The sequence below is a fragment of the Mirounga leonina genome, unplaced genomic scaffold (genome assembly GCF_011800145.1).
Source record: "Mirounga leonina isolate KUSES-001 unplaced genomic scaffold, KU_Mleo_1.0 Mir_94, whole genome shotgun sequence".
Taxonomy (NCBI): Eukaryota; Metazoa; Chordata; class Mammalia; order Carnivora; family Phocidae; genus Mirounga; species Mirounga leonina.
This window is the reverse complement of record NW_023270855.1, coordinates 6,701,802-6,729,162: the sequence shown is the minus strand read 5'-3', so window position 1 is coordinate 6,729,162 and position 27,361 is coordinate 6,701,802. Positions and strand designations below refer to the sequence as shown.

The window sequence follows — 27,361 nt, the reverse complement described above, 5'->3', positions numbered from 1 at the left end:
GAAAATTCAACTATATGTGATAAAATAAGAACCAGAGAATAGTTTGGTTTTTGTTTTTTTTTTTTCAGAGAATAGTTTTTTATTAAAGACTACAGGATACCATGACGGAAGCATACACACAAATTTGGACCTAGTAATTTCTGTCTAGAAACTCACTGTAAAGAAATAACCCCAAAGGGGAGAAGACGATGGAGAAGTTGTCTGAATAAAAGATGTTTAGCATCATGCATAAATGGGAAAATGAGAAACAACTTTAAAATTGAACAATATAAATAAGTAAAATCTTGGGACGCCTGGGTGGCTCAGTCGTTAAGCGTCTGCCTTTGGCTCACGTCATGATCCCAGGGTCCTGGGATCGAGTCCCACATCGGGCTCCCTGCTCAGTGGGGAGCCTGCTTCTCCCTCTGCTTGTGCTCTCTCTTTCTCTCTCTCTCTCTGACAAATAAATAAAATCTTTAATAAATAAATAAATAAATAAATAAATAAATAAATAAATAAATAAATAAATAAATAAAATCTTTAAAAAAAAAAAAAAGGTAGGGGGGAGGACGCCTAGGTGGCTAAGTTGGTTGAGTGTCTGCCTTCAGGTCGGGTCGTGATCCCAGGGTCCTGGGATCAAGTCCCACGTGATCAGTGGCGAGTCTGCTTCTCCTTCTCCCTCTGCCCCTCCTTCCTGCTCATGTGCTTGCTCTCTCTAATAAATAAATACAAATCTTTTTTTAAAAAAACTTAAATATTTAAACATTTTAGGAATATATAATGCTCATGTACTTTAGTCAGAAGAGAGTTCTCCAATTGGAGCCCAGTGTTTCTTTCTTTCTTCTTTCATTCATGAGCCTGGCTCTACTCCAGACACTAAGAGTACAGCAGTGAATATAATACATACTGTAGTATCATGCAACAGATCATGACACTGCCCTAAGGAGGACACAGTGCCTAGAGCCTGCAATATTTTGGGGAGGCCATGAAAATGGTTTGTTTCAAAATCAGAAGAAAATGTGAACTTTCAGGCTAAAGATAATGTTTTAATATGTAATAATAACATATTCATCTTTATACCAATAGTCATAAAATATAATTTTTAATACTTTTTTTTTTTATGAAAAGACACCTGCAAAGGCAAAAGTGCCTCAGACTCATGAAAGTCATACTGTGGCTCTGGGAGACATCCACACTGAGGACCGAATATGAAAGAGCCAGGAATTCTGATTTGAGAGAAGAGCATTCCAGGCAGAGAGAGCAGCTGACACAGGTCCTAAAAATGGCATAATAACTGATGGTATTATGGAAAAGGGAGTAATATGACAAAGGCCTGGTTTGAACCACATGTAAAAGAATAAAGACAACTTGGAACAAAATTAATAATGCTAAGGGATTTAGAAATTTAACTAAGGAGGCAAAAGTTCAGTACATAAAAAACTATAAGACATTAAGGAAAGAAATTGATGACACACAAGAAATGGAAAGAGGAGTGCCTAGGTAGCTCAGTCCGTTAAGCCTCCGACTCTCGATTTCAGCTCAAGTCATGACCTCAGGGTCCTGGGACTGAGCCCCATATCAGGCTCCACACTGAGCATGGAGTGTGCTTGTCCCTCTCCCCCTGCTCCTCCCCCAGCTGACGCACTCTCTAATAAACAATTAATAAAATCTCATAAATAAAATTAAAAAAAAAAATGGAAAGCCATCTCCTGCTCATGGATTAGAAGATTACTATTATTAAAATGTCCATACTATCCAAAGCAGTCTACAGATTCAATGCAACCTCTATCAAAATTCCAATGGCATTTTTCACAGACATAGAAAAAAACAATCCTAAAATTTGTATGGAACCACAAAAGACCCTGAAGAGCCAAAGAAATATTGAGAGAGAACAAAGCTAGAGGCATCACACCTCCTGATTTCAAACTATATTAGAAAGCTACAGTAATCAAAACAGTAAGGTACTACATAAAAACAGACACATAGGCCAATGAAACACAATTGAGAACCCAGAAATAAACCTACACATACATAGTCAACTAACCTATGAGAAGGGTTCCAAGAATACAGGCTGGGAAAGGAGTCTCTTCAATAAATGGTGTTGGATCACTCGGCTTCAGATAAATACACATCAAAACCACAATGAAATACCACCCCACAGCTGTCATTAGGAATGGCTAAAATCAACAACACAAGAAACAACAGGTGTTGGCAAGGATGAGGAGAAAGGGGACCCCTCTTACACTGTTGGTGGGAATGCAAACTGGTGCAACCACTCTGGAAAACAGAATGGAGGTTCCTCAAAAAGTTAAAAATAGAGCTACCCTATGACTCAGCAATTGCACTACTAAGTACTTATGCAAAGGATACAAACACACTGATTCAAAGGGACACACACACCCCAATGTTTATAGCAGCAATGTCCACAATTGCCAAAATATGGAAAGAGCCCAAATATCCATCAACAGATGAATGAATAAAGAAGATGTGGTATATATATATATATACAATGGAATATCTCAGCATCAAAAAGAATGAAATCTTGCCATTTGCCACGATGTGGATGGAACCAGAGGGTATTATGCTAAGTGAAATAAGTCAGTCAGAAAAAGACAAATACCATATGATTTCATTCATATGAGGAATTTAAGAAACAAAACAGATGAACATAGAGGAGGGGAAGGAAAAATAAAATAAGAGGAAAACAGAGAGGGAGACAAACCATAAGAGACTCTTAACTACAGGGAACAAACTGAGGATTGCTGGAGGGGAGATGGGTGGGAGGATGGGGTATCTGGGTGATGGGCATTAAGGAGGGCACATGATGTAATGAGCATCGGGTGTTATATGCAACTGATGAATCACTGAATTCTACCTCTGAAACTAATAATACAGCATGTGTTAATTAAATTTAATTTAAAGTTAAAAATTTTTAAATAAACGGTATTGGGAAAACTGTACATCCACATGCAAAAGAATGAACTAGATCTTTATCTTATACCATATACGAAAATCAACTCAAAATGGATTAAAGACTTAAACGTAAAAACTGACACCATAAAACTCCTAAAAGAAAATAGAGGGGATAAGCTCTTTGATATTAGTTTTGTCAATGATATTCTGGATATGACACAAGTAACAAAAGCAAAAATAAACAAGTAGGTTGCATCAAACTAAAAAGCTTCTGCACTGAGAAAGGAAAATCAAAATAATGAAAAGGCAACCCCACAGAACAGGAAAAAAAATTGCAAACTATATATCTGATAAGGGGTTGACATTCAAAATATATAAGCAATTCATACAACTCAATAGCAAAAAAAAAAAAAAGCAAATTACCTAATCAAAACATGGGCAAAGAATTTGAATATTTTTCCAAAGAAGATATAAAAATAGCCAACAGATATATGAAAAGGTGCTCAACATCAACTAATCATCAGCGAAATGCAAACCAAAACCATGACGAAATATCACTTCACATGTGTTAGCATGACTCTTATCAAAAAGATAAGAACAAATATTGGCAAGGACATGGAGAAAAGGAAACCCTTGTACAACTGTTGCCAGGAATGTAAATTGGAACAGCCTCTATGGAAAATAGTATGGAGTTTCCTCAAAAAATTAAAAATAGAATTATTGTATGATCCAGCAATCCCATTTCTGGGTATATACACTAAGGAAATGAAAACAGTATCTGCAGGAGAAACCTGCACTCCCATGTCCACTTCAGCCTTATTCACAGTAGCTAATATAGGGACACAACCTAAGTGTCCATCAGTGGATGACCGGATAAAGAAAATGTAGTGTGTATACGTATACAGTGGAGCATTATTCACACACGCGTGCACGCACACACACAAAAAGAAGAAAATCCTGCCATTCATGACAACATGGATGAATCTGGAGGACAGGCTAAGTGAAATAAACCAAAGACAAATATTGTATGATCTTATACATGAAATCTAAAAAAGTCCAACTCATAAAAACAGAGTAGAAAATTAACTGCTGGGGTGGGGGTGGGGGGAGAAATGGGGGAGATGTTGGTCAAAGAGCACAAACGTTCAGTTAAGGATAAACAAGTTCTGAGGATCTAATGTACAGCATTGGTGACTACAGGTGAAAATATTGTACACTTGAAATTTGCTAACAGAGTAGATCTTAAGTGTTCACTCCACACACACACAAAAAATTTGCCAATGTGAGGTGATGGATGTATTAATTAACTCGATTGTGGTAATCATTTACATTGCATACGGATATCAAACCATCATGCTGTATATCTTAAGTATACACAATTTTGTCAATTATACCTCAATAAAGCTGGAGGAAAAAATAAAGGACATCATACAAGAAATAGCTGAGAAAATGAGGCATTTCAAAAGGATCAAAGAAGAAACTTAAAGGAAATGTGATAACTTTCTTCAATTTTCCCAAGGGTGGAAACTGGAACAATTCCAAGGATTAGAAGAGGTATTTTGAATACCTGAGAGAAGTGTGTCTAAGGAGAGAAAGTTACAGGGATGCAGATTTTCACTCAATAATAAAAGTGCTCTAGGGGTGCGTGGGTGGTGGCTCAGTAGGTTAAGCATCTGACTTTGGCTCAGGTCCTGGGATTGAGCCCCACGTGTCAGCAGGGAGTCTGCTTCTCCCTCTCCCCCTGCCCCTCCCCTTGATTGTGCGCACGCTCTCTCTCTCAAATAAATAAAATCTTTAAAAATAATTATAATAGAAGTGCTCTAAATCCTCAAAGTGTTCAACACTGATAGTGCAGTTACATAATAAACTCTCCATCTCTTACATTCAAAAAGAGGACAGAGGGCTAAACATCAGGAATACTGCAGAGGGCATCTGTGCATCAGAAAGAAGGTTGAACAAGAGAATAATCAAGGTCCTCACCATCCAGGTAATCCTAAATTAGCATCCATTTGCACTGAGGTCTGCTATAAGATGGGTTCACCAGGAAACAGCCCGAGACAGAAGAGAGGCAAGGCCTGCTGGGACTGCGTCTATGAACCCAACTTCTCCTTGGGCTCCTGCGTGCTTCCCTTCCCCCACAGGGATAATCCTGACAGCACCCCCCAACAAACTTCCTACACACTATTTCCATTATCCCATGAAATCTGATTTGACTGTAAAATGCTTTTGTTGCTATGGATCGCAAATTTTAAAAAGTTTAATATACTGCTCTAGTTATCCCAATGCCAATATTCCCCCATTTTAATTCCTTTATAGTAATACAATTTATATAATTTTTTAGTGCCTGATATAGCAAGTCCCTTCCCTCCCCACCCTTTATTTTTCAAAAATTTTGACATGAACTTTAGAATCAGCTTATCAATTTAAAAATTATATTTGATATTCTGATTAGGATCATCCTGAATTATGGAATCTGATTAGGATTACATAGATTAAAATGAATGTAACTGACATCTTTATTTGACTGAATCTTTCTACTCAGGAATATGGTATTTTCTTTTATTCAGATCATTTTCATGTCATTCGACAGTTTTATGATTTCTTCATATTGGTCTTACATGTTTCTTGTTAGGTATTTTCCTAAATATTTTATATCGATGGTTGGTATGTGAATAAGACTTTTTTAGAGATAATTTCTAACTGGTTATTACAAGTGAATAAGGATAATACTGATTTTTTAAATGCTACTCTTATAACCAGCCACCTTATTTCAGTCTTTTATTAGTTCTAGTAGTTTTTTCCTGTTACAATACATGGGGACATTGTGATTTTTCTAGTAGACTATTTATAAACATCTGAAAATTACAGTTTTGCCTATACCTTTCAGTTTTTAAAAATTCACTAGCTAGAATTCAATCCCTATCAAAATACCAACAGCATTTTTCACAGAACTAAAACAATTCTAAAATTTCTACGGAATCACGAAAGACCCCGAAGAGCCAAGGCAATCCTGAAAAAGAAAAACAAAACTGGAAGTATCATAGTCCCAGATTTCAAGTTATATTACAAAGCTGTAGTAAACAAAACAGTAGGAGACAGGCACAAAAACAGACACACAGATCAATGAAAAAGAAGAGGAAACCCAGAAATAAACCCACAATTACATGGTCAATTAATCTTCAACAAAAGAGGCAAGAATATGCAATGGGAAAAAGTCTCTTCAATAAACACTGTTGGGAAAACTGGACAGCTACATGCAAAAGAATGAAACCGGACCACTTTCTTACATCCTACACAAAAATAAACTCAAAATGGATTAAAGGCCTAAATGTAAGATCTGAAGCCATAAATATCCAGAAAAGAGCACAGGAGTAATTTCTCTGATATCAGCCATAGCAACATTTTTCTAGATATGACTCCTGAGGCAAGGGAAATAAAAGCAAAAATAAACTATTGGGACTACATCAAAAAAAAAAAAAAAAGCTACTGCATGGCAAAGAAACAATTAACAAAACTAAAATGCAACCTACTGAATGGGAGAAGATATTTGCAAATGACATATCCAATAAAGGGTTAGTATCCAAAATATATTAAGAATTTACACCAGAAAAACAAATAATCCAATTAAAAAACGGTAGAAGACACGAACAGACATTTCTCAAAGAAGACATCCACATGGCCAAAAGACACACAAAAAGACATTCAACATCACTCATCATCAGGAAATGCAAATCAAAACTACAATGAGATATCACCTCACACGGGTCAGAATGGCTAAAATAAAATACAAAAAAAACAACAAGTGTTGGTGAAGATGTGGAGAAAAAGGAACCCTCATGCACTGTTGGTGGGAATGCAAATGGTTGTGGAAAACAGTATGGAGGTTCCTCAAAAAGTTAAAAATAGAACTACCCTATGATCCAGTAGTCACACTACCGGGTATTTGCCCCCAAAATTACAAAAACACTAATTCAAAGGGATACATGCATCCCTATGTTTATTGCAGCATTAATTACAATAGCCAAATATGGAAGCAGCCCAACTGTCCATCGATAGATAAATGGATAAAGAAGATGTAGGGGGTGTGTGTGTGCGTTTGTGTGAGAGAGACAGAATATTATTCAGCCATAAAGAAAAATGAAATCTTGCCATTTGCAACAACACAGATGAAGCTAGAGAGTATAATGCTAAGCAAAATAAGTCAGAGAAAGACACCATATGATTTTGCCCATATGTGGAATTTAAAAAAACAAAATAAATGAGCAAAGGAAAAAAAAAAAAGAGAGAGAGACAAACCAAAAAGACTCTCAACTACAGAGAACAAACTGATGGCTACCAGAAGGGAGGTGGGTGGGGGGGTGAGTGAAAGAGGTAAAGGGGATTTAGAGTATACTTATCATAATGAGCACTGAGTAATGCACAGAATTGTTGAATCACTATATTGTACACCTGAAACTAATTTAACATTGTATGTTAACTATACTGGAGCTAAAATAAAATTAAAAACTAAAAAAAAAAAAAACCCTGAAAAAAATTAATTAGCTAGAACCTCAAGTTCAATGCTATTTGAGTTATCTTGCTCCTGACTTAAACTGCTTCATTAAACATATTGATCATAGGTTTCTAGTGGGTTACTTTAATCAATGTAAGAAAGTTTCTTTTGCTCATGCTAAGTTTTAATCATATACTGATGGTGAATTTCATCAAGTACTTTTTGAATTTCTGTCATGAACACTACATGGATTTTTCTTCTTTTAATCTACTAAAGTAACACAAATAATTTACTACATTATAAGAGTTTCTGTTACTGACCTATCCTCGCATTCCTATGATGCAAACAACTTACCTGCACATGTAATATGTTACTTTTAATACACTGCTAGACTGAATTTTTTAATACTTAATGTAGATCTTCATATCTATGTTAGAAGGGAAACTGATTTATAATATATACATATGCTTTGTGCTTTCCTTGTCCACTTCTAGTATCATAATTATATTACCCTTACAGAGGAGTTAGAAAGTGCTCTACACACTAGAATAGTGTTACAGGAGATTTGTTTCTTGAAGACTTGATAAAATTCACTTATAAAACCATCTGGGGCTCATATCTCTGACTACCTCTTCAATTTTTCCTAAAATCACTGACCAAAATTCAGGTTTTCTGCCTCTCTGTGATTCAAATAAAATCATCCATTTCACCTACAATTTTTCATTGTTTGTTGTATGTGTATTTGTATTTGTGTATTATTCTCATCTATACTCATTATAATGCCCCTTTTGTCATCTCCAATGTTCTGTAATTGCATATATTCTTTTCCCTTATCAATTCACCAATGATTTATGTCACTTACTGGCCTATTTAAAAAAAAAAAACTTTTTTATCATTTAGGCTAATTTTCATTTTTACTTATAAAAATAAGAGCAGAGATCAATTCTTCTCTTTCTACTTTGCTGTTATTACTACTACTATTACTATTATTATTTTGGCTGTTCATTGAGCCCATTAATTTCCTATTTTTCTAATAAATGCATCTTCTCTGTACTTCTTTGGCCTCATCCCACCAGAACTTCCATCTGATGGATGTTTTAGATCTCTATTACTTCCTAAGTTCCTTGTGATATTCTGCAAAATTTTGTTGCCTATCTTCCAGATCACTAAATTTGTCTTTAATCATATCCACCTGATTCTAAAGCTGATGTATTTAATCTTTTAAGTTCAATAACCCTATTTTAAATTTCCATGAACTTTATTTGCAGAAATAATATTTTTTCATAGCAGGCTATTATCTAACATATTCACTACCTCAAATCTTTTTGAAGATACCAACTAACATGTTTTCAGCTTCTATATTCCACGAAGTCTGCTTACTCTGGGTCTTTCTTTCATCCTATTTGCTTTCCTTGAATGTCGGATGATCCTTCGATATTCATTCATACTTCAGCAGAAAAGACTAGGTCAATCAACAAGGGCAGCTAACGCATGCCTCTCCGGGTTAGCTAGCGTTGGGTCTCTCCTTGGGGAGGGGCAACTGTAGGCTCTATGTAAGAGTAGAAGAGGTGTCCATTGACCCGGCTGGGCTTTAGGGTATATGAGTGGGAAACCGGCAAGACAGCAGGCTGGGAGACAAACACAAACCTGCAGAAATATTAAAGTCTTTCCTCTAGTGGTGAAGGATTTTTGCCTATAGGAAGGCTTACATTGCCTTGCCCACCCTGCTTTTTGTGGGGGGTGATCACACTGATCTTAAGCTCTACTCTGCTTCTCTCAGATCCCTACACCCACTGGAGGAATGCTCCCAAGACAGAGTGTTCACTTTCTTCAGAGCACAGTTCTCAGCTCTTTGCCAGAGGGTCACTGTCATAAATGCAATACTTTAGTTTCATGAATTTGGCTCTAGGGCCCCTTCCTGTCAGTAGCGGTTAGCCACTATAAGCTCTGCTTTTAATGCCATTTTCTTCTGCACCTGTGTTTTGGGTTATGATTTTTTGTTTTTGTTTTTGTTTCCTTTTGTCAGTCTAATCCCATCTGTTTTCAGTTTTCCAGGAATTCTTCCTAACTTTTGGTCTACTGAAGGTAGGCATCTTTTGTGGTTTTCTAGCAGTGTAACAGATTTTTTTTAAAGGTCTGTATTTTGTTATTTTAAAGGGTTTTTATTAAAAGGGGAGCTAAAGGCATGTGTTCAGGCTGTCATTTTACCCCCAAAATCCAGTTTGTCCTCCTGAGTTCCTAAATGAAATATTCCTTTGTAATTTAAACTGTTTTATTCAAGGCACCCCAATGAGCACTTTGCTAAGGAAAAGAAAAATCATTCTTCTCAACCCTTGCTTACTGGTGAACAAAACAGATTTCTGCTTTGTCAAGTTCATTAAAAAAGTGACTACAATCCAGTTAAATATGGCAAGTTCCATGAAAGTGACATTTAAGCAGTATTTTTCAGAGGGAGAAAAAAAAACACATATAAAGTTTATGAGAAAGATGGTCCTAGAGAAGGAAATGGGAACTTCCCCAGATTTCAAATAGAAAGATTTATTCATTTCATTTACAAGGAATCAAGAGTTTGATCCAATAAAAAGGCAGTTACAATTACTCTAAAGCCACTAAGGATGTAACAGTTTGATCTTTCAAAGTTGATGCTATTTCCCTAAAACTGTAAACCCAAATGTATTCCTTCTGCAAATTACATCCACATCCAAAATCAAGTCAATAAGTATTTCATAAGCGTGTAACATAAATCTTTCTAACAAGAAAGCGAAACAAGGTGAAGCAAAGATGTGGCCTCTGTCTTTTAACAGAAAATCTGAATGGGAAGAAAAAATATACACATATCCAAATTAGCTTCCATATTAAGTTAATGAGAGATACTAGGAAGTGGTTTGATGTTTTCAGCTCTCAAAGAATTGCTATGGTAATTCACAACTACAATGAGAGGAGGGAGAGAAGCTGATGTAGATTGTTTTCTTTTAAAAATCTACTATTATTTCAGGTCATATTAATAGAAGTATTGAAACTAGACCAGAAAAGCACATACTAGATAGATAATTACAGGTCTGATCTCGGCAAGGAAATGACTGTTTGGCTCAAATGGAATTTTAAAAATCTACACATTTTACATAAAAATCCAGGATTCAGTCTGTCTTCAAGAATCAGAAAATTTGGCAAACCCAGCCCCATATTCCCATGTAAAAGGAATCACCGGGAGCCCATGAACACTGGTATGTGTTAACTGGCTCTGATGGGAGGAAAGACCAAACAAGCCCCAATCTGTAGCTTCTGCCGCAGCATTTACACTGCTCCCACAGTGGTGGACTGCAAGTTCCCAGCACGGTGCCCTGAGCTGAGCCGCACGCAGACAGCTCCCATGAGTCAGCTCTGACATGACTGTGACTGGAGCTGGGTTGTGGCTGCCTCCTGAAAAGGGGCAAAGAGCCCTGTGTTCTCCAGGATTCCCCCGCTCCCTACAGCCTTACACGTGGCTGCTTGCTGCCCTTGGCACCAGTCTCCCTTCCCACTCCCTCTGTCCCTCCATCCCAAAGAACTCCAGATCAAAGCTGGTGGTAGTACCAGGTACACTATCCCCAGACCACACACAAACATCATTGTTTACATCTGAATGTACCTATTATAGGAGGGACATGGAGGAGCCAGAGGTGGCAGAGGAGATAGTGACCCCCAACGGTGAGTTTAGAAGGCCTATTCAACAGAGAATGGTTGCGGGTGCTGGGGACATGTGGAGAAGATCCTGCTCAGGGCAGTGATTCTCCAGATGCAGAGCGGGGAAGAAGGAACATGCTGGGAAGCAGAGGGTACACTGAGGAAGACGAGCATCAAATGAAAAAAATTTCAAGTACTTCATCCAAGGATTCTTGACTCTGAAACTTTAAACTGAATTGCAAACGACATTAAAATAGCTCATTACATTTTTAGCTCATTACATTTTTATGTATATTAAAGGAAAGCGTGGATTTCTAAAGACTGAGAAATATTGGTTTAAAGGAAACATAATAAACCATCCTCAAGTGGCTAAGAGCTATTCGGTGGAAGAATCTATTTCCAACATCCATTATGCTAATTAACGAGCCATTATTTTCACCAGTGGAGATCCATTTCTAACATTTATTACGCTAATCTGAGCTGATATAAAAGTACAAAAATAGCAGAGACATTTGTAGTAGCTGTCTCTGGAGGGCAGCCCTTCTGATTATATGCCAGGTACCTACCCTGGGAGGCAAACTTTGATTAAAGCAACTGACCACACCTAGAGTGTCTTAAAGCACATAAGTACTCTCCCACCTTATGTTTTATGAACTTTTTAAAAGTAAAATAAACTTCTGGGAGGTGTTATTTTTCAGTGCCATTGTTCACAAAAGGGGACATAACTGAAAGCACAAAGCGTATTATTAGTGACTCCAACCTTTAGAAAGGGCAGTAAATTCAGTCCTTATTTCGAAAGTCTAAAGGAGGCTTGGGAACAGGGAGTCGGAGGAAGAGACAAGCTCCCCCAAGACCTCGCGCCTGCCTCCCCTGGAGTCTGCTGCACTCCCCAGCGACAGATGACGCTCTGTTATTAAGTGCTCCTTTGGCAATCACAGCGTGTGACTGCATATGAAGGCACTGAGAGAAGGGACACACTTTGAACTTTTTTTTTTTTTTTTACACTTTAATCTTGAATTAGGCATCCAAAGTTTTCAAGCTTAATTTTTTTCTCTGACACCTCCCACTCAGCCTACTGCAAAAGTTCCTGTTACAACCATCAAATGAAAATGTTTCGCCCACTATTATTATCAAGTGCAATATAGTACTCCTTTCAATTTGTTCATTATTAGTACAGTAATAGTGATAATTATAATGAGTCATTTTTGCTAGTGTTAAATAAATTAATTCCTTAGAGATGAGCCTTTCACTACAGTGCTTACTTTATTACCAACAGATGTTTATTAAATGCCAACCATATGCATCAAATGGCACATGCTTGGAATACAAAGCAGTATGGAACAGGATCCTTGCCTTGAGCAAGTCTAGGATCTAACAGACTCACAGAATCTTAGGTCGGCAAGCGTGGCCACCCACCCACTGCCAAGTCTCTCCTACAATGAGTCTGCACAGTGGTTATCTCATCTCAGCTTGAACACTTTGGCAATAAGGGATCTGTTATTTTGTGAGGCTGCCCATACCCATCAGAGCATCTTAACTGAGAAATATTTACTGGAAAAGAAGGCTCCAAATAAAGAGTTCTGTGGCTGTGAGCATCTGAGCCACGGACACACATGGCAGGGTCCCTGCGGCTCTTGAATACATGCCACTACCCACTCTAACATTTGGCTGATTACAGCTACTTAATACTCATGAAATGCTATTTCACTGGTTGGGAAACATCTTCCAAAGAAAAACCTCTTTGCTAACTTATTAGTGGAGGTAGACTATACAGAAGTTTCGTATGTATGTATGTATGTGTGTATGTATATATGTTTGCATTCATGCATTCGTTCGTGCATTCGTTCAGCAGTCCGGTCTTCAATGCCCTCTCTCTGAGAAGGCATACAGCAGAGAAGTTAAGGGTTTAGGCTACAGAGTTGGGCTGCCTGAGTTCAAATCTCAGCAGGGTCACTACCAGCTAAGGATCCTTATTTATTAGTATTGTAATTTACTATAATTAGTATCCAAATCATTTAAACTCTGTAAGCCTCAGTTCCCTTATCTATAAAATGGGACTAATATAATACCTACTTAATAGGGTTTTTGTGAGAACTAAATGAGATAATACAGTGATTAAACTGAGGTTCACAGACAAAGCTCGGAAGTCTGTGAGGGATTTTCACTTCTGTTGTTATTTCAATGAGAATCTTTTTGGCAACTGGCTGGCTCAATCAGGAGAGCATGCGACTTGTTCTCTGGGTCGTGAGTTTGAGCCCCATGTTGAACATAGATTTTACTTTAAAAAAAGAAAATTGGGGGCGCCTGGGTGGCTCAGTTGGTTAAGCGACTGCCTTCGGCTCAGGTCATGATCCTGGAGTCCCTGGATCGAGTCCCGCATCGGGCTCCCTGCTCAGCGGGGAGTCTGCTTCTCCCTCTGACCCTCTTCCCTCTCATGCTCTCTCTCATTCTCTCTCTCAAATAAATAAATAAAATCTTTAAAAAAAAAAAAAGAAAATTGGGGGAAAAAATCAGACATTTATTATACAACCAGGTATTGGCACATGATTTCAGAGACCTGTTTGCATTTCTTCCTGGTCTAATGAGAAAAGGATAGAAATAAGCCTAATATGAAATTTAAACATTTGCACTAAGAGAAAGCCAACTTATGTCACCTCCATCTGAATAATGAAGTATTTTCTAATTTGCAAAGATAAACGTGGGCAAGAAACTGCGTCAAAGGACACAGCAGTACAGCCACCCTGACACTGAAGAATCAAACCCAGCACGAGAGCAGGACCACACTAGAGGAACAGGCTTTTGTTGGAGCGGATTACTATTGTATCACGGTTAACGTTTATGGCTATATTTAAATTATAAATTCATATTCCGGTTATGAAATTGCAAAAGAACTACATGCATAAAGATTCTGTGCCTAGTTTTATGCTTATATATATTTAAGTAACATTTTAATAAAGATAACCATATTGTGATTATGCAAGAGAATGTTCTCATTTGAAGAAAATACATAACTGAAGTGCTTAGGAGTAAGGAGGCTTGGTATCTCCTACTCTCGAGTGTTTCAGGAAAAATAATCTGCATATATACATATACATATGTATATACAAATATATGCACATATATATGAGAGAGACAATGATAGAGGAAATGGGACAAAATATAAACCACTGGTGAATTTGGTTAATGGATATATGATAGCCAAAGAATTAGAGCACCTCACACTTAGGAGGATCTAGCCCCTCCTTCTTAAAGATCCAGATCCAGAATTCCCTACGGAGTATTATGAGACCATTAACTCAACTGGGACAAGGGATCCAACAACAGAATCACCTGGTAAGGCATTTTCAGAATGCTTACAAACACCCCTTCCTCCTCTCTTCAGGAATCACTGCCACAGTGGGCCCCTGTCATGGATGGAAATGCATGCTTTCCCTCTTGGGTGTTCTAAGGTAAGAAGGATAAAAATCACTAATGCAATGATCAAAGCCATCAAATTAGGCTACAGATGATCAGATGGGCATCCTTTCAATTAACATCTGCTAGACAATCTTTTTAAAGATTTTTATTTATTTATTATTTGGCAGAGAGAGAATGAGAGAGGGAGACAGCGAGAGAGGGAACACAAGCAGGGGGAGTGGGAGAGGGAGAAGCAGGCTTCCCGCTGAGCAGGGAGCCCGATGCGGGGCTCGATCCCAGGATCCCGGGATCATGACCTGAGCCGAAGGCAGACACTTAACGACTGAGCCACCCAGGCGCCCCATATCTGCGAGGCAATCGTGATAGAGCCGTGGTACAGCTAGGAGCACACTTTAGGGAACAAGATGGAGCTAAATAAATTTAACCAAAGGGGAAAGACCATTTTCTTGAGCACCTCTCTAAAATTTGGGAACAACAGAAGCTGAGAGAGGAAGGAACTTCTCTAATGGAGTAGTCACGTTTGGTTACAACTGGGGTGCCAAGTCCTCCAATAAGAGAATATGATGATGTCACTTCTGTCTAGTCACCAATATATTCCTCATGATATTTTCATGACCCATGTGTTAGTCAAGTCTTCCCAGTACCTGAAGGGAGGAGCCAGCAGCAAGTTTATCCAACAAAGGAGATATAAAACAAATCATGTTTTTTCAAGTGCAGGTCCCAATTCATCAATGGATCCTAAAGTCTATTTAATGAGTCATGACCCAACTCTCATTTAAATAAAGTAGAATATAAAGAACAGGCCTATCATCATGCAAAGTCAGGGTAATTTTTGTTTCATGCAGCTTTTGTATCATTTATGTCAATATATCAATACATGGTCACAATATACTTTTTTACTCTGTGCCATGGTCAAAAATGTTTGAAAGCCACCCTAACAGACGCTGAGAGGAAAAACAAGAGAATGAGAGGAAGAAAGAGAGGAACAAATCAGGAGCAGATCCAGCCGATCTGCTCAAAGCAAAGTGGTGGCTAAAGAACCCATGACCTGTGCACACCGCAAACGGTTACTTTATTGATGCAGAGGCTGGTCACGATCTTGCAGGAAGGGGAAATTTATCTGAGAAAACAGTACATGAGTGCAATTAATCATTATCTTATAAGTAATCAGACAGTCTTCTTTTTTAAAGATTTTATTTATTTGACAGAGAGACAGCCAAAGAGGGAACACAAGCAGGGGGAGCGGGAGAGGGAGAAGCAGGCTTCCCGCGGAGCAGGGAGCCACATGCGATGCGGGGCTCAATCCCAGGACACTGGGATCACGACCGAGCCGAAGGCAGACGCTTAGCAACTGAGCCACCCAGGTGCCCCAGACAGGCTTTTTTTTTTTTTCCTTTTTAAGGCAAAACAGACCACAACCTATATACATGAAAGTATCCCCTGCACCCAGGACATCAGTCCCCACAATGAGAAACGCTTGCACTCCTGGCAGTGCTTTACTTGGAAGGATTATGGTAATTTATGATCAATTAGTCAACCTTCAGTGACCTTCAGCAAGTGAGCTGGTGGGTACAGCAGCAACCCCAGCCAAGGCTGCCTTCTCTTCCTGTTCTCTCCACATCAGTCACAATAACCTTATCCCGCTTTTTCTGATCATAGGCATGCTCATCAGAGCGGATCAAAAAGTGCTATCCCCTCCACCAAAATCCTCAAAACCAAAACTACATATTTCTTAAAATTATTTTAATCTAAGTGAAGAAGTCGGCAGACACAAGAAGATCTCACCATCAGAAGCTACACGAAATTCCCAAAAATATTTTGTAAACATCACGATAAAATGAAGTATTGCGTTAAAGACGCAACAAAGTGTTGTTCTAATAAACCTCAGTGTCTAAGTGTCCTGTCCTCAAATTTTGTTCAATTTTGACTACTAAAAAACAGACCTGGGAAAAGGTTGGGGTCTTCCCAGCACCAGCCTCAATCACAACTGAAAGGAGAGATTCCTCCAGCACACGGAAAACGGGCAATCTCACGTTGTATTTTCATTAAGTACCATCCAGGATTACCCTAGATGCTGATTAAATCAATGTCTCATGAGCAGTGGAATGGATTATTTTAAGTAAATGTATTCCTTCTAGGCCATCCAGATAAATGACTATTGTGTTACTACAAAACCATCATTTCACTATTGACTTCAGCTCTACAGTGTCCCATTGAGATATTTCTTTTATTCTCTGCTAGTAGACATAATGAAGCCTTAAGGCTATCAGGTATTAGAGACTCAAGTCCTAATAGGCACTGTTCTCTTCAAAATGCTCAAACAATAACATCTTCAAAAATGCCTGAGTTTTCAGTCTCTGTGAGCCAAAGAAAAGATAAGTCATTTAGGTCACCTACATGAGTCGGGAAACTGATCTCAAGTAGTAGAACATTTTTCTGTTTGTAATAAGACACCCAAATCAGATTACATACACAAGACTTTTTTAAAGTGTTGAGGAGAATGTTAAGTGTAAGAGCAATTTATAACAAAAGCTAAAATAGAATTAATCTAGGGCAGAGAAAGCTGATTCAGGCTGAACAAGCCCAAGTAGGTCTTAAGAAATCTACTGGAAGACTCAATGCTCAACTTTGCATAAATTTTCATATACTTATATTACTAGATAACAAAAAATACAACGAATGCCTAGTTTTTGAGCTCTGTGCTCTCATGGTGGTGATGCACACACCACCACAGTAAAAATATTTCTCAAAAATGTTGCCTACATGTTAATAATAATTATAGACATCTTTGGACTTTTTTCCTCTTCTTTAAATATAAAAAATGATCCCAAGAAACTGAAATCATTCCAGAATCATGCCAGACCATTCCTAAACCAACTGGAATCACCAGAGTCCAAAGAAGAATATTCCAGAATAAAGTCTACTCTGTGATCGTTCTGGCCTTGCATATGCATAGGTCCTTACTCTGCAAATCACTAACGGCTGTGTTAAACACAAGAGGAAAGCAAGAATTCCTCTCTCCCTTGAAATTATCATTCTGTTTCTATCACCAAGTATGCCCAGTCTCCCCCTACTATACATTCTACAGCAGCAAGAGTTAAGTTCATAAGCTCCACAAAGGCAGTGTCTATCCCTTGTTCATCTACGTATGCTCCTTATACATAAGGGTCCAATCACTGCTCACTGAATTGGTCTCCAGCCTGAACAGTGACCCTGAAGCTGGGCTCCAGGGCTGAACTTGAGAAAGCAGCACAGAAAGAGAAGAAACTTTTACTCTCTACCCTCAAGACACAAAGAGCTGTCCCGAGGTCATTACTTCTATTTTTTATTTGTATAATAAACACTATCTTGTTTTACTAATCCTAACTAAACGTGGGCATTATAAAACAAACTCAAAATACTGTCTTATAAAGTATAAAAACTTCTAAATTAACTATATTCATACTTAATGAAGCTTGTAACTAGCTATTCAAGTCAATAACATGTATTGCAATCTTAGAGGCTTAAAGGAGTTTTTTGTGGGTTAGATAAAAGCCTACAACCTGAGCTGCCTCTCCTTAGCTCAGGGTCCTTGAGAATGACACTTAACATCCCTGAGCTTCAATTTCCTTAGCAAGGGATAATTATACCACACCAAAGGGTAGTTATATCCTCCCAACAATCAAAAGCTAAGTAAATGTAGATTATGTGCAAGGTTGAAAAAAACAAACAAAAAAAACCCTCTAATTGTTATCTCATCCAATCACTAGTCTAAAGATAACCTTGTAGGACTGTTGGTAGTAGAAGAGGGTGGGAAGATACAGACACACTGATAATAGAGAGACGAGAATATGTCCTACCAAAAGCCAACCAAGTGCCAAGAGAGAACAGAGCATGGAAGTCCCCCATCAGGAGCTGAGAGCTAAGATAAGCACCATCTATGCAACAGCTCACTGAATCCTCACAAATACCTTCTAAAGTGTTGCTATTTCGTGTTAGTAATGAGGAAACAGAGGCTTAGAAAAACAAAAATTTGGCCAGTAAAAAGGCAGAGCTTATATTTTAAGGACATGCACCTTCCAGCCTGCCAATTCATTGAGCTCTAAACTGGAAAGTAGTTCACCTTTAAGAACTTACAATGTATGAAAGCTCAACCTTAGATTTTTTGTTGTTGTTGTTATTAGCATGTCAGTGCTTAGAAAAAGAACACTTAACTTTGTTCCCATGTAAAACAGCCATTCTCGCAAATAGTGTTCAGCAAGCAACCTTAACTTTGAACAAGAACATTTAAAAACAAATACGATGAGCAGGAAAACCACTTCAACACATTGTGGAGTTACCTTGTGGAGGACAATGTCATGTTCTCTTTCCTTTCGTCTGTCCCCCACTATATTAGTGAATTTTTCCCCCAACATTTGCTCTTTCTCACCGATGCAAATGGAATTTTCAAGACTGTTTTCCATTATATGCACTGCATATTACCTATGATAGGAATGATCTTGACTTTTTCCACCTCTAATTCTCTGCTGGTCAATTAGTCTGTCAAGCAACACATTTATCTAAACTTCCAGAGACACTTAAGGACTATCTCCACTCAAGACTGGGAAGCCAGAAAGGATGACTTCCTTGAGTTAACCCTTGGAGCTCCAGCATCCAAAGATGACATTTATAAGACTTACATGTTCTAGCATTTGAAAATAAAAATGAGGGTACTAAGCTGTTATCTCTGAGGAAAACAACCAAAATAAACTACATATAACCATAAAACCAAGTGGAGAAACACATGAGTCTATTATAATTCGGGAGACAAGAGGGCATAGGTAAAAAGCACTTTAAAACAGGTTTCTGACTTACGTTTTTCATCATCAGCATGCACCAGAGATGCTGCCCTTGATAAGACATCCAATGGTGTCTCCATTCCTGGTTGGAGCCTAGAAGGAAAAAAAGAACTTAAAGAGAATTCAAAGGACTCTTTTAGAATTCTGGCAGTTAACAATTAGAAAGATTCCCCCACCACATGCAAATCACAATACAGAGGATGAAATTCTTCCCAGTCTGTGAAGAAATCCAGTGGATTTGGTTCAGGCACAGATAGAGCAAAGGGTTAAATTCCATTCTGTCTACTAAGCTAAACCTTGCTGATTCCAGGAAGCAGCTAGTTTTAGAGCTAAAAGAAGGGATATTGTAATATTCATGCCCATGTTATTTGTGCTTATAAATGTTTATGTGCGTGCATAATAACATGCCCATACAGACATACGTAGTAAAAAACAGTTTTGGAACAAAGGTTGCTCTATGAACATAGCATTACTACCAGTCTGAAATTTCTGTTGTGGTGGTGTTTGTTGTTGGTTTAACAAAAATTATTAAGATTGAACCGTTCTGTTCATTCACCTCCTTAGCCAAGAGACTCTGCATGACTGTGTCACTTAATATATTCGATGTACTCATTAAAGGTCTGTGAATTCCAGTGCTGAGTTAAGTGGTATTTTAATTCCAATAGGAATCTTTATTTTAAAATATCATGTTTTGGGGGCGCCTGGGTGGCTCAGTCAGTTAGGCATCCGACTCTTGGTTTCAGCTCAGGTCATGATCTCAGGGTTGTGAGATCAAGCCTTATGTTGGGTTCCACGCTGGGCATGGAGTCTGCTTGGGATTCTCCCTCTCCCTCTGCCCCTCCCCCCCCAAAATAAATAAAATAAAATGCTTTAAAAAATAAATATCATGTTTGTATGGTACTTCCTATCACCGCCACCCATCACCAATTTACCTAGTGCCGTGTTTTTTTAATAACCCTAGGTTTTATTTTAAATTGTTTTCTTAAATTATAGCATACATAGAAAAGCAAAGATGGCAAAAGATTCAAAGATGGTGGAAAACCTAGCAAATCAGGCCACTTTGCCCAATTTTCCTTTTCTGGGTTATTTAAACAAGCGACACATGCACACACACATGAACATACACACAGGCACACACAATTATTGGGAAAATAGGCACAGCCTATTAGTGCAACTTAACTATACCCTTTTAAAGACACTCCACACTTATTATGCCTTCTTCAACATTTACTGAGTACCTATTGTGTATGCGCCAGTTATAAGACATGGCAGATCAGCTTGCTTTGCTAATTTTGTATTTCAGGTCTCCAAAGAAACATCCAAGTCTTGACTGGCTATGCAACTTCATTTAATAAGCATTAACTATCTACGAGGTGCCAAGGCAGGAAAATAATAAAAGGCCAGTAGTTATTTTCAAAGAGCTTCCAATCTGAACAGTAGACATGCCTACAAGAATCTAGTTTAAGAAGTATTTTCCAAAGTGTTTTGCACTGTATGTTCATATTTCCTAAGAAAAAAACTGTTTAGAAGTTTGGGAAACGCTGAAGTAAACCAAATTAAGCCGCTTCTTTTCCTTCCTGTGCTTCAAATCTGTTGCTATATCTTCCTTCTGCAGGAGGCTAAGGCAGTGGGGACAGTAGCTCTCTATATATGAAATCTCTCAGGGTGCCTGGCTGGCTTAGTCGGTAGAGCCTGTGACTCTCCATCTCAGGATCATGAGTTCAACACTCGGCATGGAAGGACAGGAAAGGACAGGAAAGGACAGGAAAGGACAGGACAGGACAGGACAGGAAAGGAAAGGAAAGGAAAGGAAAGGAAAGGAAAGGAAAGGAAAGGGAAAGGAAAAGGAAAGGAAAAGGAAAAGGAAAGGAAAGGAAAGGAAAGGAAAGGAAAAGGAAAAGGAAAGAAAGGAAAAGGAATCTCTCAATTTTCACCAGCCATTCTTTTAATTTAAAACATCTCTTAGGGAACACTTAGGAAAATAATGGATTAAAGTAAAATGTACTAAGTACCAAAACAGGGGTATAAACAAAGTCCTATAGAAATACAGATGAAAAAAAAAAAAGAAAGAAAGAAATACAGATGAATTCTGAAAGACTGTGGAGAAAACAGAACCATGAGCCTCTGAAGGATGGATATATAAGTTCTTCCAGAATAGAAGAACAGAATAAGAATCTATTCAGGAAAAAGTTGCCCAAATTGGCTAGAAAACCAGAGTAAAACAGGGATAGGAAGTAAGAAACAGGGATGGGAGTTTCGATTGGGGCCACATCGAGGAAGGACTGAGACTTGGGTTGGATCCTGTATGTGTTAAGGAGCCACTGAAATCTCTGAGCAGAAAACTAGCTTGGTCATCGACACGTTCTATGAAAATTATTCTGGTAGCACCACGTAGTCCCATTCTACAGAATGGGAAGCCAAAGGCAGGGTAAACAATTGGAAAGATACAGCTATGCAGCACGCAGAAGGTAACGAGGGGTGCTGTTGCCGGAGCTGCGCGGACAGGAGAAAACCAGAGACAGACTGACAGGTCTCAAAATGTGCGAGGAGACAAAGACAAATACTGGAGAGTCTCTTCAGTGTGAAATCTAGAAGACAAACTCAGAGCCAGAGAACAGTTTGGTGGTTGTAGGGGGAGGGGGGAGGGGACAGGTGAAGGGGGCCGAAAAATAAATAAATAAATTGCTGAGCAATACCAGAAATGGCGGGGGGGGGGGGGGGAGATGTGAGAGTAAAGTCAAAGCAGGCTGTCAGTGAGGGCAGCAGTGTCATCAACCAGAGTTCGTGTCTTCCTTTGCAGAGACAAGAAGAATAAAAAAAATTAAAAAAACAAAATGACATTCACATTCCTAATCATCTTGGTAAAATAGAAAAGATCGTCTCTTGAGAGTAAGGATTTTTGAACTTGTTCAAAGGTGGAGAAAGCAAAGAAAGGTTTGAACAGGACAGGAAAAGGTCTGCTGAACTCTCAAGAACTCAGTTATATTCTCTTCACCTAAACCAGTTTCCTATTCAGGCAAGAATTGGGCTTAAAGTCTTTTATTTTGATTAAGTAAATGCTGATAAACATTCTACTCCATATTACAGTATTTAGACTCAAATTCCTTAATTTCCCAGTGAAGTTGAAGTGTCAGGCTTTTGAAGGACACACCCTTCCCAATCACATAGTCTTAACTCTCCTCTCACATGATGAAAATTCTAAACCCAAACAGATATACATTAACACGTCCCTTGAGTTATGCAAATTACACAAAGAAGTATTACACACAGAAGCAAAATATCAAAGCATAAAAACATCAAATAACACAAAGTAGTAGATGCAGAATTCTAGCATCGTAGAACATTACGTATTTAAATTTATTTAGATACCACGGAATCCAAACCTCCAAGCAACTTAACGTTCAAAGTAGGCAGATAAGAGATTAGGTGTTTAAGGTTCACCTACAAGGCACCTGCCATCTGCTGCAGCCTTATTAATGAAACCAACCGATTTTTATTATGCAATTATCCTGAGTTCAGGGAAGTACTCGGGAGAAGTAAAAGAGAAAGAAAAGATACGATCTCTGCTTTCAAGGAGTCATGATCTTATTGGTGAACCTGAAGTATAAGGAATAGGTTAACAGACCATTTTTTAAAGGAATGAGGTAACAAAGAGACAAACTTCAAAAAGCAAAACCAAAGTGTGCGTGTGTGATAAAAGGAGCGGTCGGTGCCAGCTGAAGCGTCCACCTTGTGAACATCTACTCTGCTCCGTGCGGGCACGTGTGTGCCGCAAAGAGCTCCCTCCCTAGTTTCTCCCCCTCAGGCTGTCATGCTCCTCTCTGACCTCTCTCTCACCTGGATCACACTGTCGGAGTAGTTCCTGGGTGCAAGGACCCCGTCTTAGCCTTACATGTACACTCATACTGGATCAAAAGCCTGAAGAAAGGTGCAGAGACAGGAATGAAAGCCCAAGACAGGGAAATTGAGACCATTCTGGTCAGGGTGGAGAGTCCTGGTTAAGAGGAGGAGAAGCTAAGTTCGGGTGAGCACGATGTGGGTGGACGGAGGAACCAGCCGAAGGCTAGCTGGGCAGGTTTACACTGAGCACAGTAGGCAAAAGGCAGCTATAATTAGTCCCTGAGCAGGCTGCTGATCTGATGTTACCAAGATTTTTGTTTAGCAGTTCTGGAGAAGATGGTTTGACTTGATAGAGTGAAGTAAGAAGTCACTGGAAGCAGATGAGTTAGGAGGCTTCTATAGGAACCAGGTGTGAGATAAGGACAGTAGGGGCTGGTTCAATAAATATAGGTAGGAGATGAAGACCAGCAACTATCTAGCCACAGAAGACCTAAGCAAATACAGGTGGAAGAGAACAGTAATAAAAAAAAATTTTTTTTAACCTTATGAAAAAATTTAAAAAAAACAACAAAACATGTTAGTAAAGTTGTGGGGGTTGCGGGGAGACAATGGTTATAGTATTTGATGGAGGGTCACACCAAACTGAGAGGCAAATCAGCAGAGTGGTTATTTAAGAGGATGATCTTTAGACATCAACCCGTCTGAGTTTGAATTGGGCTCAGCCACTTCCTATCTTTGTGTCCCTGGAAAATGACTTTACCTCTGTGTGTCTGTTTCTTCATCTGTAAAATGGGAATATGAATTCCTATTACCTCCCTCATAGGGTATTATGAGAAGGGGATAGGTTTTATACGTATTAAAATAGTATTTGTCAAAATTTTTGCAAACATATCAAATAAATTGCAAATGATGACGGTAAATGTTTTGAAAAAGGGTACCGACCACTACTTTACATGGTGATGTCTGAGATGAATGAAAGCTGAGACCTCAAGGAGAGGAATTAGTCTTGCAAAGGGAGGCAGGGAAGAGACAAAGAGCATTTGCAAAACGCTCAAGACAGATCCAAGCTGGGCTTGGAGATGTGGAGGGAATGACCTCAGCACAGGGAACACAGGAGAGAGGGGCCAGGAGGTGGGGCAGGGAAGCGGGCAAGGGCAAATCAAGCATGCCCTGTGGGGCGCGACAAAGCTGAGACTTTATTCTCAGTGCAAGGCCCCTGAATGGTCTGAATGGTTTTACACAGGGGAGAGAGATGCCTGGTTTATTGTATATCCTTTATGAACCATAAATCATTTACTACCTTTTGCCAAAGATTATGCAGCATCCAGAAAATGAAGCCAAGTACATCCCAGTAGCATGTTCTCCTTTCTGTGATGGTCTTCACATTATAACATCATGATAACCAAAAATACAATCACTTGAAATGCTCACATCTGAAACATAACATCAAGTGAGAAGAAAGTAGTTTTGGAAAAAGACATCATGTGCATCTATAAAGGTGTTCTATTCTTTTGCAACCCATTTCCAGTCTATCCATTCACCTTCCCTGGCGATTATTGACAAATATGACCATAAGTCATCATGAACAGAATATGCATTTTGTTTTGTTTTGCAAGCAGTAGTCCATATTTTCTCTGCCATCCCATATTCTTTTCTTCGAACTCCCTTATTGCCAATACTAACTAATGCTCCTACAAATAGCTTACGGTGGAGAATTAGAGAATAAGAGATCAATTCTAAAGCTATTAAAACTTAGGTACATTCAGTGCTAATGACAAGCTCAGCTATAAATTTGAATGCTATTATTTGGACTTCCACAAAGAACTGTCCTTTTTTTTTTTTTTAAGATTTTATTTATTTATTTATTTGAGAGAGACAGAGAGACAGAGAGACAGCATGAGAGGGGATAGGTCAGAGGAAGAAGCAGGCTCCCCGCCGAGCCGGGAGCCCGATGCGGGACTCGATCCCAGGACTTCAGGATCATGACCTGAGCCAAAGGCAGTCGCTTAACCAACTGAGCCATCCAGGCGCCCAAGAACTGTCCCTTTTTGATCAACAAGAGGACAAAAGCACCTGTCTTGGAAAAAGAATCACAGGGTGTATTCAATTTTTTTTTCAGGCAAGAGAACATAATTTCAAGATATGTTATGGAAGTGTTCTAAGGAGATTTCCCAGGTGAAAGCTACAGCACCAGGTCTGCCTCACTCCATGGCTCTGCCAGGAATGGTGGTCTAACTACCGTATAATTTAGGAAAGACTATGGGAATATGGAGCAACTGTCCTAGCAAGGGCTGGAAACCAGTGGGGGTGGGGAGAAGCATATTCAAACCTCCTGATGTTCCTGCCACACTGTCACTTGGCCAAAAAACACAAACAGGAAGACATCACGATCCTGAGATACTGATGGCATCTCTAGCTTCCAGATGCACACTAGTCAGTAGCTCTAATTCCTGTTGGCCCTGTTCCATCCCTCTATCACCTGCAATCAGGGCCACTTCCTGGGATAATCTAAACCAGCCTCAGCTAATAAAGCACAACTGGAGGACAAGCCTACAAGTATGAACTCTCACGCCACCATGGGAGGTATATGACCTTTTTGGTCATCAAGAATTTAGAGGCTTTCATTGAGTATCTCCTATTTCTATTAAAACTATATACAAAAAAACAAAAACAAAACAAAAAATACCTATATACAGACGTTACAGAAAAGGAAAAGGAAACTCACTGCCCTGAAGTAACTTAAATCAAATAGGTATCAATCACACTGTCCATCTCAGTGAGAAGGACAACTGAAATACAATTTCAGACCAAATCATCACCAGAAGACTCTGGCAGCCACATGGAAGCAAAGCTTTGGGCACGTCAAGATGAGCAACCCTCCTAGCTGTTTTCTTCTCCATAGTGTGTCCAGTTGATGCCCCACTAACTTCTTGCAACACACATTCTTCCCGTTAACATCCAATTCTCAGACCACCCCTCTATGTTCTTGGGGAAAATATCTCATTTGTGTGATCCTTTTTTTCTTTTCACACTTCACCATCTGTTAAATCAATGGAGCCAGGACTTGAGCCCTACTTTAACACTTTCACTCATGCAGTCAACAATCACTGCTTTGTTCTAGGCTTTGCTCTATAAGCCTAACACTGATTGTATGGGCCATTTAACCTCTCCAGGCCCAAAGTCCCTCACCTAAAGAAAATGGCAATAACGTTGCTCACTTCATAGGGTCACAAACCTGGCCTGTGGACTAAATGACACAGTGTAACTGAAAGTACCTTGTAAACTCAAGTGAGAAATACATGTCATCCCCATCCAGCCACCACATAAGGTTGTGGAGCGCATGCTTTTCCAAAGCACACTCACATAAATTACTTCACTGGATTCTCACTGTAAGTTGGCCAAACAGGATTATTAATAGTCTTCTGCAGATGAAAAACCAAGGTGCCGAGAATATAAGTGACTTCCTGAAGAAACTAAGACTAGAGTCCAAGTCCCCTGACTCACCATCTACTGCTATTTTTACTATACTTAAGCTGATTTTCATAAAGACTTTTGGAGAAAAGCAGTTATTTTTAGTTTTATTAAGTTATACCACCCTCCCCAAAAAACTACTTCCATCATCAACCGAGGCAAGACTTCTAATCTGTGTTCTTTCCCTTATTCCTTGAGATACATCAGGCAATAACTTGTTTCTAAAGTGAGCAAAGGGAAACAAACACTCCCCTCTTATGAATGAGAAAACGATGCCATACTTCACTTTCTTTGAACAGAGACAGGCATGGAGTCACACGAATGGTAACCAAGACAGGTGAGAAAATGCTTGCCGTCAGCTGGGTCTGAGAGTGGAGCAAGCTGCTCCCGGCAATGAAATGGAAGCCCTCAAGGCTGCAGGCTCCGCGAACGGGTTCAGTATTAGGAAGCATGGTTTTTCGACTTAGTCATGCTCAAGAAAACCTGCTTTTGGGTTCCAATAGATAACTGTTAGGGATCAGTGAATGATATTTTCAAATGTGCACCTTATTTGTATTTCTCGCAACCTTAAATGTACACCACATCACTAAATAGTCACCAGCCCTTATTCAAAACACTCTTCCAAGAGTCATACTATCAAGACGCCTGGGTGGCTCAGTCGGTTAAGCATCTGCCTTGGGCTCAGGTCCTGATCCCGGGGTCCTGGGATCGAGTCCCGCATCGGGCTCCTTGCTCAGTGGGGAACCTGCTTCTCCCTCTGCCTGCCACT

The 27,361-nt window shown here is 39.1% G+C and overlaps 1 protein-coding gene across 7 annotated transcripts in view; it reads right to left on the bottom strand.

Annotated features, from left to right (window-relative positions):
- Window positions 1-27,361, bottom strand: part of VGLL4 (vestigial like family member 4) — a 191,242-nt gene that overhangs the window by 118,279 nt on the left and 45,602 nt on the right. For 6 of the 7 annotated variants that reach the window (XM_034997774.1, XM_034997775.1, XM_034997777.1 and 3 more), the window contains one exon: window positions 19,298-19,374. In XM_034997774.1, coding sequence (XP_034853665.1) covers window positions 19,298-19,361 — 64 coding nt within the window. In that variant the 5' untranslated portion in view covers window positions 19,362-19,374. Of the gene's footprint in view, window positions 1-19,297; window positions 19,375-24,421; window positions 24,757-27,361 lie in introns of those variants that run through there. The other variant, XM_034997770.1, reaches the window with a different exon arrangement.